Source organism: Callorhinchus milii, unplaced genomic scaffold (assembly GCF_018977255.1).
Source record: "Callorhinchus milii isolate IMCB2004 unplaced genomic scaffold, IMCB_Cmil_1.0 Scaffold8, whole genome shotgun sequence".
Lineage (NCBI taxonomy): Eukaryota > Metazoa > Chordata > Chondrichthyes > Chimaeriformes > Callorhinchidae > Callorhinchus > Callorhinchus milii.
In genome coordinates this window covers 7,354,748-7,369,382 of record NW_024704749.1, presented here as the reverse complement: position 1 = coordinate 7,369,382, position 14,635 = coordinate 7,354,748, and the positions used below count along the sequence as shown (strand labels likewise).

At 43.6% G+C, this 14,635-nt stretch overlaps 1 protein-coding gene across 1 annotated transcript; it reads right to left on the bottom strand.

Annotated features, from left to right (window-relative positions):
* Positions 1 to 3,128: 3,128 nt before the first annotated feature.
* ppp1cc (protein phosphatase 1, catalytic subunit, gamma isozyme) lies at positions 3,129 to 12,797 on the bottom strand. The gene is made up of 7 exons (XM_007902256.2): positions 12,513 to 12,797; positions 7,724 to 7,855; positions 7,038 to 7,268; positions 6,829 to 6,933; positions 6,028 to 6,251; positions 5,092 to 5,226; positions 3,129 to 4,834 (listed from the first exon to the last, which is right to left on the bottom strand). The coding sequence occupies exons 1-7, from the start codon at positions 12,565 to 12,567 to the stop codon at positions 4,745 to 4,747; spliced, it is 972 nt and encodes a 323-aa protein (XP_007900447.1). The 5' UTR covers positions 12,568 to 12,797; the 3' UTR covers positions 3,129 to 4,744.
* Between the last annotated feature and the right edge of the window lie 1,838 nt (positions 12,798 to 14,635).

The following is a 14,635-nucleotide window of genomic DNA, read 5'->3' as shown; positions in this document are numbered from 1 at the left end:
GAGTAACAGGAGGTACGCAAACGTTTAACAATAATAATCCCCACATTTGGTATAGCGCCTTATCACTTCATCGAAACGTTTGTCTCAAAGCGCTTCACAAGAAATACTGTCAAGTGGATTGACTGTATTTTGTGGGCGAAACACGGCAGCCAATTGCGCACAGGATGTAAATTATAATTATATAACCGAGTTTGAGCGGCCAAATTATAATTTTTTTAAAAAAACACGATTAAAATGTTAAAAGCAAGTTAGTTCCCAGTTCATTTTGTGAACTGGCTTTCCCATGTGATTGGGGGCGGGAGGTCTGGTAATTTCATCCTGACAAGGTGACATGAAATAACATGACTATATCCACGACTCAACCAAATACATTCAGCACAGTACCACAAAGAGAGGTGAAACGTTTTACTCTCTGCACTTAACATTGCACTCAGGTGGGGGGGGGGGGGGGGAGGGGAATTAAACACCCAGGTAGGGTTTGATATTTTTTGGGGGGCGGTGGAGTCCTGTAGCTCAGTGGTTAGAGCACTCGCTTTGCAAGCGAGAGACCTGAGTGCAATTCCAAACAATTCCAGGGCGAAACCTTGGGCAAGTTTCCTTACTCCACACACAGCCCTAATAATAATCCCTCCAAAAACAATAATAAATTGGTTATTTTCAATCTACGACTGTTTGTGGGACATTGCTGTGCGCAATTGGCTGCCGCGTTCGCCCACAAACATACAGTCAATTCACTTTACAGTATATTCTGTGAAGCGCTTTGGGACGTCTAGAAGACGTGAAAAGCGCTATATCAAATGCAAGGATTATTATTATTATTTATTATTTCGGAAAATGATCAAATTGCAACTCCAGTGCACAAGAGAAAATAACAGATTTTAAGATAAACCTTCGGCTTACAAACAAACTCAGCTGCAGAAGTACAAACGATTTTAGGAAATGTACTTACAAGAAGGATTTGGGAGAGAAAGAAATTGCGTGTCGATATCCTTCTGTGTAAAAAAGTCTACTCTTTGACCCAAATCCTTGCTCACGCCTCTTTTCCTGGTCACAGGATGCCTTTGCTTCCGCTTTTTCTCTGCTACTTTATCTGCAAATGTAAGCTTCTTACTTTTCTTATGGTTTCCTCACCGATGAGACTCACTCTTTTGCAATAGATTTAGGTTCAAATCTAAAGTATTCACCTAATGAGCATTAACTCTTTTGAGAGTTGAAGCCCATTGTTTGTTTTAGTGAGAGAGAGGGGGGGGGGAACCAAGGATTTATTCCCCCACGTTTTATCCTTTTTCATCTTAAAAATAATTAGAGCCAGCACAGTTAAAAGCCAAAGTACACTTCCTTCCTCACACTGATGCGAGTGACCACGCAGAAACCATTTGGGTGTTGGAGGGGGTATTTGGGAAGCAAAGGGTATTAATTGTATTAAGTAATTTAAAGTAAAAGGGAGCTTTCTTTTTTTAAAAAAAAGTTGTTTGGCATGGTCTTTCGAGTGCTGTGGCTAAGTCGGCATCTATATTAGCTTTCAAGAGGGAACTAGACAGATAAATAAAAAGGATTTATTTGCAGCAGTTTGTTTTGGCTTAAGCCAGGTGTCTCGACACATGCGGAAACCCATCACCGGGCTTAAAAGAGCATCCGAACCAAACGGAGAATTCCATGCATCCCACATACACATGGAAAGTCCAGAGATAGATTGTTGGAATGGAATGGGTACTCTCTCTCCCTGGAGGGACGCTTCCTGCTTATCAAGCAGTATGGTGGGGGGGGGGGGGGGGGTGGGAATGTGGGTAAATGAGACTGAATGGATTCCTCTATCAAAATAGCGAGCATAGATAGGAGCCAAATGACCTTCTTCTGTGCTGTAAATGCCATGGCAAATGAGTGATTTATCTCATTGCGCTGGATCACTGTGGGAAGCACGTTGTCAATCCTAAGTGAAAAGCAGCATCATTAAAACACAACATTCCCTCCACTCAAGAGGTTTAAAACTTAATTAGTGTATATGAGGTGCTGAAAGTCGATTGGGAGCTTTATATAGGGCTAAGATTAGAAAGAAGCAGAGCAAAAAGGGGAGCTAAAGTCTTCTATTGCACAACTGGTCTTAGTTACATTCCAAAGGTCTGGCATCAAGAAGACACCAAAGTACAGTACTTTAAAAGTCTTGTCTTTTGAACTGTTTAACTAAGCTGAGACAATAAATAAAATTCCTAGCAGGTCTGCTGATAGCTTCGCAGTGTTTTTAAAGCATGTTGAGCATTTCAACAAGGGTGCAATTAACAGACATAGGGTGCAGGAAATTGTTCTAGGCAGCGGCTTGGAATCTGTGTTGAGGTAGCAACACTTTGTGGAGTCCTGTAGCTCAGTGGTTAGAGCACTCGCTTTGCAAGCGAGAGACCTGAGTTCAATTCCAGGCAGAGGGCGAAACCTTGGGCAAGTTTCCTTACTCCACACAGAGCCTAATAATAATCCCTCCAAAACAAAAACAATAATAAATTGGTCATTTTCAATCTACGACTGTTTGTGGGACATTGCTGTGCGCAATTGGCTGCCGCGTTCGCCCACAAATATACAGTCAATTCACTTTACAGTGTGTTCTGTGAAGCGCTTTGGGACGTCCTCCCGCCGTGAAAAGCGCTATATCAAATGCAAGGATTATTATTATTATTAAACCCTTTCCTCCAATGTCCAGCTGGCAATAGTGCGGTCAGCTATGGAACCAAAGAAAGCATTCTAGGTGACATTACTCAGATCAATCTGTAGAAATCAAAAGGAGTCAAGGGTAGATTAGGGAACGTGCAAGATCAGTCATCGCCACCCACCTTTGATCAATATTAGTGCTAAGTGGTTATAAGTTTAATTCACTTTTCCTTCCCCACCCGATCAAACTCACTGAAGCCAACTAACTGGTATTCGGTACAATACTCAGGCCATACTATTTCCTGACAACCTTCCTCTTGGACTGTGCTTAGTCACTTCCTCGGCATTAGGCCACCATTAAGCATTCAAGTTGCTACCACACGTGAAGAATGCTATATAAATGCAAGTTGTTGTTATCGACATTTGCTCAACACGAGTGCACGAGGCTGGTGGAATCTGAGTGATATTTAATAGCTCACCAAAAGCAGGAGTCAGGATTTGTAAACAAGCTTTATTTCCCACCATCCCTTTTGTTTTGAACAATGCATTGTTACTCAGCTGAAAGAGCAAATTGACACCCAGGGAGTCTAACAAAGTGCCACTTTCCTCCCTCAGTGGGAAGCCCATGGGAGCTTTCCCCACGATTTTCTTCTTCTTGTGGATGGTGGAGGGTAGGTGGAAAGAGAAACGAGTCTCCTGCAGTTATAGCTGAGATCAGGAGCTTATTGTGCAGAGGAGAAAACTGGTGGTTATCGTGATCATTACAAGTACTTTAAACAGTTGCTTCTGGCTTTTGGAAATAGTTGGGAAGAAGAAAGAGAGCAAGCAGAGAGGCAGAAATAAAGAGCAGTGCTGCAGCCAGTGACACGCTGTTCCTTGTGAGCAGCAATGCAGCAAACTGTGTCAGTCCTGAGAAGAGATTGCTTCTGGTGGCCTCAGAAAAAATTGCAATGGTGGGGGAGGGGGAGAGAGAGAGAGAGAGAGAGAGAGAAAAGGAGGTTTTGAACTTTATTCTCTCTAAACTAAAAATCCCCAATCCTTAAAAGAAACAGGAAACAATTAATACATGGCTGGATGCGTTCATGAGCAGAATCACAATCCGTTCCTCCACTCCAAGGCAGCCCTAGTGACGGAATTAATTTCATATAATAATAGCATTTGATATAGCACCTTATTATGCCTTGAGACATCTCAAAGCACTTCACAGAACTGTACAGTAAAGTGAATCGACTATCTATTTTGTGGGTGAAATAATTTGGGGGGAAAACAATTTATGACTGAAAATTAAAAAATGCCAAATGTAAAATAATGGCTTTATTTCATCATTTTAAAATATACAGTACAGGAAGTGTTCAATCAATCAAATTTTACGTAATTTCCAGTGATGCTGGCAGAGTGGAGAGGCAGACAGATCCTTCCTCTGATCACGACATCTATTACAAGACAAGTTGTTTGGCGTGACAGACCTGAAGACTTCAAAAAAAAAAAGCAAAAATGCATTCCTCCAAAAGAACCGTTTGGTGAGAAAATACAATTTTTTTTTGAACTGTTATTTTCACAGTGGTTTTTATAAACAGTATGCCACTTCTAAACACTTTCGACGGTGAGTTTTAATCTCCCCCCTCTCCCAAAATGGTCATTTGCCAGCACCATCTCCAAGTCCTTTTTTAAAAAAAACAAAGAAAGAAAAACCCCATTAAACTGTCATCACAAGGCAATTTACAACACTTTCATGAACTGTACCAAATGTCAAATTTCTTGTCAACTACGATACCCCTCCCTCCCATTCAGATCTGCTGAAGGACAGCACCTGTAATGTTAGCACTCCCTAAGAAATAGGAGCCCTGTTGCAGGCTTGAGATCTACAGTTCTACATAATATTCTTCCATCTTAGGGGGAGCAGTCACATTTGCTGCTATGGGACAGCAACCAGGGTTCGGTATATCACAGCAGAGAAACCACAAGTCAACGGGTAGTAATCTAATCCAAGCAAGCCGACAGATACACATTACACAGAGAGAGAGAGAGAGAAAGAAAAAAAGTTAAAAATGGGAGACAAACTGGTATAATACAAGTCCAAATAGGCTATGCCGGAGTGTCCTGGTTTTTATTTCTTGGGCTGTTTTGTGATCATGCTCCTGGGTGGTGTTACAGGCCGGTTTGTATTCTGTTTCTTCTTCTCTGCTGGCTTCAAAATCTAAATGGGAGAGAAAAATCCAGTATTTGAATAGGCATTGCTGACAAGTCACACTGTAACATGATCTGTTGATACATTAACGAAAGTCAAGCAAGCTTAACAGGGTGGGAGGAAGGAGAGAAGAGGAAAGGAATGTTCAAGGAACCAAAGGAACACATTCCCCCCCAGGGGCCAATCAGGGTTTAGGCTGACAGTAAAGCATCTTTAATAACATGAGGTTACACATCTACTCTTGTGTTGCCTGCAATATTGCTCACCTGGAAAGAGCACATCAGGGTTTCATCAACACTCATCATGGCACCTGCATTGTCAAATTCCCCGCAATAGTTGGGTGCAGAGAACAGAGTCACCAGCTGCCTCTTGGCAAAGAACTCATAGCCATCTTCTACAACCTGTGTATAGAGAATAGCAAACCCGGATTAATTTATTTATACATTTACAATCCAATAGCACTGCTGCCAAGTATAAACCAGAGGTAGGTAATACATTCATACCGCAGCCCTAATGCTGCCTCCCTTATGTTGCTACAATTACCGAGGCAGAAGTTATTGTGGACTTGAATCATTGTGATAAATGATGCAAGTCCTACATCACCTAAATGGTGTCCAAGTTCATATCGCAAGAGGTTCGGATGAAGCAAGCCCTCCCACTTATTTCATAACTTCCTTCCAGAATACACCCATCGTAACATTGCAGTGTCACAGCAATAAGCTGTTTCTGGAATGAGTCTAGCATCCTGACCACCCTCCCTCATAACCTATTCCAAATAGCTACTGAAGGTAAAACAAACTTCCCATTGTACATCCTAAAATGCATCTCTGAACCTTGCCCTCTTATCCAGTTGTCTTATATGAGTAGGCACATCCTATTGCGCGCTTGGGAGACAAGACTCATTGAGATAAGAGATGCCCCTCTTTCTTGCTTCCAAATGTCAAGCTGACAACTTTGGCAGCCTAAACACACATTACGAGTTATTGCAACATGAAAAACACTCTGGGTCAATGTAATAAGAACACTGGCTGATTATGATCTAAGCACAGCCAATAAATGTTTATTATGACCAATCCATAGAGCACAATTTTAAACAGTGAAATAAGTCACAATCAAAAAGTTTAGCTCTGCTGGAACATTGCATTGGTGGAGAGATAGCCAGCCCCAAGTTAAACCCAAATGAAAGCTGCTGTATCCCACACCTGATGAGCTCTGCAGATGAGATCCAAGTCATGTTTATGAAGGAATTTTGCGACCACTTCTGCTCCGAATGTGAAGGAGACGCCTCGATCGTTCTCACCCCACCCCAGCACATCTTTGTCGGGATCCGACCACAACAGGTCACACAGGAGCCCCTGGTCGGGCACGTCAGTGGGTCGCATGATTCGTCTGATTTGCTCCATGGACTGGAGATCGGGTGACAAGCCTAGTTAAAGGTTAAATTAAAAAAACATGAGTCACAGCTAATATCCAATTCACCCTGTGGCCGGCAATCATAGCAAGTAGGTTTATGGTGTAAAGTATATTTCTATTTGTTGGCTTCAATGCAAACACAGAAACAGTAAGCATGTTATGGAGGGGTGGGGGAGAATAAAAGATTTGGACCATCAACAATTTGCATTGTTACAACACCCTACAGCGCTGGACAGTGGCAGAGCATGATGCCAAGACTGGGGAGTGAAGAGCACAGTCAGGCACAACCCGAAGATGGGGAAGGAGGGGGATAGAGGAAGCAAGTTCCAGAGTTTCGGGGCGCAGTGGTTGAAAGAATAAGCTTGTCAGAAGGAGACTCCTTTATAAGAATAAGCCGTGATTGGCCCCGGGGGGAGGGGAATGTGTTCCTTTGGTCCCTTGAACGTTCCTTTCCTCTTCTCCCCTTCCTCCCACCCGGTCAGTTTAAATGGCTTCCTCCTACCTTACATTCTGAAGCACTTTTAATGCCAATTTACATTGTTTTGTTGTGCATGTGATGGGACTTTGCAACCATGTCGGATAGTACAGACCTCCATGACAGCAAAATATCTTCTCATCCACAATGGCAGCGATGGGTAGACAGTTGAAGCAGTCTGTAAACGTTTTCCACAACTTAATGTTGTACCTCCTTTTACCTAAAAGAGGAAAAGTGGAGAGTTTTATCCCTTTGCCTTTTGTTGATTCGAGGGCCAGTTGATTCGAAAGCTAGCAAAGGAATGAAAAATAAATATTTCCTTACATTCGTCATAAAATCCGTAGATCCTGTTGATGCTGGCACATTCATGGTTTCCTCGCAAAAGAAAAAAATTCTCAGGATATTTTATTTTGTAGGCCAACAAGAGGCAGATGGTCTCCAAAGACTGCTTCCCCCTGTCCACATAATCTCCCAGAAACAGGTAGTTGCTTTCTGGTGGGAAGCCTCCATATTCAAACAGCCGCAGCAAATCATAGTACTGGCCGTGAATATCTCCTGGGGGAGAGAAAACAAGCTACAGTTAGATCTAAATTCCCTGCGCACAAGAAAAATAGAACGAGTTACTAATTAGTCACCAACACACAAGAGTAAAAATATTGGGGAGTGAGGCGAGCAAAGAGGAGGAACGAATGAAGACAATCCAGACAGCAAAATATTCTGTGAAGCTCTTTCAGACGCCTTGAAGACATGATAAGGCACTATATCAAATGCAGGGATTATTATTAAAAATTCTCACAGTTCCACATGTCGCAGAATGTAGCCCACATTATAAACAGGGGTTTGTGCCACAACACCGAGACCCAAAGGCAATTATTACAGGCAAAAATATTATTAACACAGTGCCCCTCTAACAACAACTTGCATTTAGAGCGCACTTAAAGACATAGCTTACACCAGAGTTTTTTTTAAAAAAGAGCACATTTAAAAAAAATAACGGCGCTACAACTCACCACATATTTTCAAAGGGGCTTCAAGTTCTAGCAGAATGGGCTGACTGAGGAAGATTTCACGTGACTTGAGGCACAGGCCTCGGATCTCATTCTCTTGGAGCTGGACACTTTTACCTGGTTTGGAACCTCGCACTAGATTGCAAGAGAGAAAAGACAAGAGGGGGGGGAAAAGAGAGAAAAAACAGACAGGTCAACACACTGGCTACAAGTTTATTTCACTTAGTCTTAAAAATTCTGATCCTGTGTAGCTGATCATGAAATATTTAGCATAATGTTACCGTGCTAAGAGCACCCTGTGAACCGGAAATTCAAGAACACATTGTGGGAAAGGCACGGATTAAGTTCTTTCGTGGTTTGAAAACGTCTGCATTGTGGAACAATCAATCTTGTCAAGATGAACCAAACAGAGGTGCAGTGATGCCCTGGTCTTTGAGGTGCCCTTTTCCACTTACAACTTGTCATGGAAGTGGGCTGCCCTGATCCTTCTCCAATCACAGACAGAAGTGGAAGCACACAAAGCAGTTAAAAATATTTCTGAAAAAAAGGTCATCGACCCGAAACGTTAATCTACTTTCATCTCTCCATAGATGCTGCCTGAGCTGCTTAGTTCCCAGCAACTTGTTTTTAATTCCAGTATCTGCAGTATTTTGCCTTTTTTATTGTTAAAAAAATATTCTGTTCCTTTTACATTGAAACATTAACCCCAATCGTGCTGTGTGTGTTGGTGGTGGGGAAGGGGGGGGGAGGAGGAGAGAAAGAAGGCTGACTTGGTGGAATTAAGGTTAAATCAGACAGAAGCAAATTTATTACTAGAGCTATAATCATTCCTGCTTCAGTGATCGTGTAATTTTTAGCTCTGCATAATTCCTCCTAGTTCTGCCTATTCTCCAGATGAGGTCAAAACCACTCTATATATATATTTTTGCAAAACACATACAATAAACTAAAAATGCTACTACAAAGTACTCAGAATGATTAATGGAACAGCTTGATGTTTTTAAAATGGGTTACTGATGTGCAAATAGCCTCTTTAGCTAATGGTTTTAGGGTTCCGCATTTAGAAACCGTTATCCCCCAATAGATTATTCAGTAATACTAATAGCCAGGATTAAGACCAAGTAATCATATCTGTGTTTATTCATATTTCTTCAATATCCAATTTAACACTTCCACTCAACAATTGATGTAAGGCATATTAGATTGTACATTACAAACAGTCAGTTGTTGTAACTAGGCAGCAGGATTAAAGAAAAGGACAAAAAAAGCTTTGTCAACTTCCAATTAGTTCCCCCTTTTGGGTTATTAATAAAATAAATCTTCCATTTGATATTGGGGCAAGAAAAGCAAGGACTTTCTCCCAGTGTCCTGGCCAACAACTAACAGCATAAACAAGACGACACCACCACAAGAGTAGGTTGTGTATCTGTTCCAATTCAACTTGTGATCAAACCAAACTTGTTATGCACATTTCTCCTCTCTTTCCAGTTAAAAAAAAACACTCTTTAATTATGCATGCAACATCCACTGGGCACATTATGTGAGTGAATACTTCATATAAAAAATGCCAACAGATGAATGTTTATTAAGCTGTCCAGAAACATAAACAGGGCAGCCACACAAATCTAACTCAATTATACAATAGGGTCTCGTATAGTAGGTTCTCAATGCTATGGTGAAGAAGAACAAAACAAGCACATTATTTACTTGACTGGTTGGCATGCAACACAATTCCAGAAGCTTGCCCTTTAGACATTTAGTGAGTTTCTGATGTTGGGAGCAGCAGTCCTTAGGATTTAACAAGCCGCACCAAAATGAAGTACAAGTAACATACTGATTCTACAGTTAACTGGCCAAAGTCCTCTCCCAGCATTTAGTAATTCAGTACTGACATTTGTATCTACTGATAGGGAGAAAATAAACATCTAGTCAAGGTTCACACTCTGCCAACAACAACCTCTGCTAAAGATTCACACATGTACTGTAGATTCTTGGTAGGGGCAGAATTGGGGCTGACTGAAAAAACTGATTGAATAGTCTGCCAACTACACTCAACCAAGGCTCACACACATAATTAATGCTTATTTTTTTGGGACCAGAAAGCAACTATTGCATATGGGCCCATACTATACTAGGGGCGGGGGGGGGAAAGAGAGAGTGAATAAGAGAATCAGTATCTCTACTTATTCAAAGCAAACCTAAATGGAAACCAGTATTTGTTAAATTTTCCAGAATTAAAACAATTCAGAAAGAGGTAGGAAGGTATTTAAAAAGAGGAAGACCCCAAAAGGTGATACGATTACTCCTTTTTTTAAAAAAAACAAAGTATTTTACTTTAAGGTAAACTTTCCAGGAAGCATTTATTAGAATACATCACTTATTGTGGTTGTAACAGTTTGGCCAATTTTATCAGACCCTCCTCTTTAACAAACGGTTCCACATGTTTATATAAGTCCCAAAGCTCCATCACTCAAACTGATCCTAAATACCACCCAGCATTTATAAAACAGCTCAGTTTATAGTTAAATCCAACTGCACAATTGAGACATCATAAACTGTTCAAAGCATCACTCAGAGTTTATGACATCATATGAACTCTTGGCTGGAATCTTACTGCCTTGAGATGTACACTTTGAGCATTTTCTTTGTTCTATAAAACCGCAGCCACCTAACACTGCAGACCCAATACAATCACAAAGGACTGCACATCTTCAGGACTTAAATCGTAAATTTAAAAAGTGCGGCAACATCCGATGCACCTAATTCCGCAAACAGGAACAGAAAACACAAAAATAATGATAGCTGATCAGTAACCTCACCTCAAATTCAGACATTATCTAATGATCGAGGTACAGATTGCTTGCTACCCGTCTGCAAGTCATGAGCTCGGGAAGAAAATGCATCATCCTTGAGACTGATTATTCCGGAAACCGTATTAAACATTCACACATAGCAAAGCAGCCCCAGAATGTAAAGCAGTCTCGCTTTTTTTTTTGGTGTGTAGCCCTTACAAAAAGAGTCTCACACGCACGAACTATAACATGGCATGCGGTATCTGGAACAATAAACCCAGACTGGATTTGACTTAGAACAAGTAATGACCTGAATTCCAAAAGCACAAAAAGCCGCAAGAAAAATCCCCGTCAAGTCCTGGGTCGGAGCCTATTTTATATATATATATATATATATATACACACACACACACATATATATATTTGCATTGGAGTTCCAGTAAGCTTTTTCGTACCCCCCCAAGAAGAAGAACACTACCCTCGCTCAATTCCTAGGATTTTGTTTTGCGGAGTGTGCCAGGGGAGGAAAGGGGGAAAAAAAGGAGAGAGAGAGAGAGAGAGAAAAAGAGAAAGAGCGCTTCTCTTTCGGGCAGAGGATTTTATTTCAATTTGCATTTTATTTCACGTCCCAGTTGTTCAAGATTTTGGACTCTCTCTCTCTCTCTCTCCCCCCCCACAAAACACTCACTCCCCCCCCCCATCGCTCGCTCTACATACACACACACACACACACACCGCCATTTCTTTGCCTTGCGTTGCTCTTGACAAGCTCAAGACGTCAAAATGGACACAGGGTGTAATGTAATGTGATGGGGAGGTGGTGGGGAGGAGGGGGGGAGGGGGAGGGGGGGGGGGTGGGAGAGAGAGAAAGGAAAATAAAAAAATCCTCGTCGCTTTTTACCCCCCCCCCTTTCCCCGGTCTTTCGGGGTCTCTCTGATCTCTCGTCCCCACCCCCCCCCCATGGGCTTGTAACGGTGGGGGAGGGGGAGGGGAAGAGGGGGAATTAAAGCCATAACTGTGGGGGGGAAGAGAGAGAGAGAGAGAGAGGAGATAGTGAATAGGACGGTGGGGAAGGGAATACGCCAGTTATTAAGGAGCCGGGAGTTTTTTTTTAATGGGAGGGGGAGAGAGAGAGAGAGAGAGAGGAGGGAGAGCTCATGGCGTCCATTGAGGGGGAGGGGGGGGGGGAGGCGTGTGTGTGTGTGTGTGGGGGGGGGGGGGGGGGGGAGAGGGGGTAAAGACGCTGAGGCCTAGTGCGTGCGGAGGCCCCCGGGGGAGCCTGGAAGAAGCCGCCGCTCCCCTTTTTTTTCCCCCTCCCCCCCGCAAAAAAAAAAACCTTTTACACTGATTAAAACAAACCTTTCCCTCCCCCCAACACACACACACACACACACACACATGGCCGCTCAGGGAGAGAGAGAGAGGGAGGAGGGGAGAGAGAGGAGAGAGGGGGAGAGAGAGAGAGGGGAGATGTGTGCGTGTACACACACACACACACACATATATATATATATATAACCTCCAGAGGAAACAAAGAAAGAAAGAATAATAATAGTAATAAAAGATTAAAACCACGAAAAAAGAGAGAGAGAGAAAAAAATCTCTCTGCTTTCACGCCTTCCCTCCCTCCGCGCGCGCGCGCCCACCCGCCCGCACCCACGTATATATATATATATAATAACCAGAGAGAGAGAGAGAGAACAAAATAATAATAATAATAATTAAATAAAGATGAAAACCACGGAAAGAGCGGGCGGGGAAGGGAAAGGGAGGAAGAGAGCTGAAGCGGCCGCCAAACCGACTCTTTTTTTTCCCCCCTTCTCTCTCTCTCTCTCTCTCTCTCACATCGAAACCAAACCACAACCGTCGTCGTGTCGTCGTCGTCCTCTCTCTCTCTCTCTCTCTCACACACACACACACTCACTCACTCTCTCTCACACACACTCACTCTCTCACACACACACACTCACTCACAGATCTCTCTCTCTCTCTCTCTCACCTTCTAACAACCTCTGGATGATGCTGTCTATGTTGAGTTTGTCGATGTCGGCCATGATCCTTCACAGAAACAGAAGCAAAAGCGGCGGCGGCGTGTGCTCTCCTCTCCTCTCCCGGCTCCGGCCGGTGTGGCGTCTCTCTCTCTTTCTCTCTCTCTGTCTCTGTCCGTCTCTCTCTCTCTCTCTCTCTTTCCTTCTCGTCGCTTCTCTCTTCTCTTTTTTTTTGAAAAATAAAATGGCGTCACCGCTCGGCGCACGGATACCGGGCAGCGGTGGAGAGGAGGGGGGGGCGGCGACCCACCCGGCACTACTTTGCATCAATCAAAGCCGCGGCTTTTTAACCGCCCACGTGTTGAACGTGCTGGTGCGCTTCCGCCGCACTGGCTAACGCGTGGTTTCACTCTCAACCCCCTCCTCCCCTCCCCTCCCCTCCCCCCCATCCCTCCCCCCAACACTATTATTATTATTCATTTTTTCAGGGATACCTCGTGAATATTCAAAGAGTGGGCTGTGAAGTCACTCCGCTTTGCGGTAAAGTCCTGCCAAGCGCTTTGATGCGTCCGTTAGTTAATTAATCATAATAATAATTAATAATTAATGATAATGATAATCCTTGTCCCCCGACACGGCGGCGCCTTATCGGGTAGTCTCGAGACCGTCCCGAAGCGCTTCGCGGGATATACCGCAAAGCGCAGCCCGTCGAGGGGCTTGTGGAGGTTGCGGACCAAACGCGGCCCCCCCCCCCCCCCAGTTTGCGCGCGCCGTCCCGCAAGCTGCCGTGGAGCGAGCGGCCAATTTTTATTTGGGGGATTTTTGATGCCCCGGCTGAAAGCTACCGTGTCGTTGAAAGGAACAAGCTGCCCCCATCCCCACTCCCACACTCACCAGCCAGGTCACACTCTGCTGCACGCACGCCGTCAATGCAAATTTTTTTGGGCAGAATGATTATCTCAGCTTCTCGCTTCCAGCAAGAATACAGATGCTGCAAAGGTCCCCGATGATAAAATAGTCGAGTGTAATGAATTGGAATTTGGGTCTAAATTTGGATAGTTTGCTATTCTGGATTTAAATGGCTCATTATCCTTGCAGCATAAAGCCACTTGACGGAGATTGAATTCTCATCTCGAAATCACTTACCGCAGCGCTGGTTTAACACGGTTATTGGCATATCAATTTCAGACTCTGTCCCTGTTTTGGGCAATCATCTTTGGCATTAACCTGAACTTGGCCCCTTTTGCACAAAGGGCAATTCCAATGAATCCCTCCGTGGGGAGAGAGCATTCCTACAAGCTGGCTTTGCAAACAGAAATGATGAATACATATCTGACAAGTAATGACAGAGATCAGCCAATTGAAGCATTCCTTTTTATTGATGTCTTGAAAGAAACAGACTCCGAATGGATATTGTCCTTATAAGGGTTCCTTATAAGCACGCGCCTTGCAAACCAGATAACCCAGCTTGATTCACAGGTCGGGCGAAATCTTAGGCACGTTTCCTTACTCCACACGCCTCTCTTTACCTAGCAATAAGTAGGAACCTGGTTGTTAGTCGATTGGCGGATTTCGCCCACACAACACACAGTCAATCCACTTTACAGTATATCCTGCGAAGCGCTTTGAGACGTCTCAACGACACGACAAGGCGTTCTATGAAATGCAAGGATTATTCTCATTAATTAATGGTACGAAACGTCGGGATCAGTTGCCTTCATTTAGTAAACAGCAGAAAGCGTCGCGGGGGTGGAGCGGCGGCGGTGGCGGTGGGGGGGGGGGTGGGTGGGGAGTGAGGGTTGAGGAGGCAATTATATTTTAGCAGGGCAACTTTACAACAGGTAATTTTTTGGGGGGAAGAGCTGTGAGGCAAACCCAATGGCTTCGCCCCAGGCATTTAAACAGGGAGGGGGAGAGAGAAAGAGAGAGAGAGAGAGAGGCAGACAAGTGCTTCCAATGTGATCTGTGTTGCCAGTTGTGGAACTGGAGGGGGACTTGCCCTCCAGCTGGTTCCAAAAGCCCATTATTCGGTAGAAGACATCAATGTTGTGTTGGTAACCATTGGCAACTGCAACCCCAGCATCTCCTGATACCCTTAAATTCCCATTTCTCTCTCTCTCTCTCTCTCTGTCTC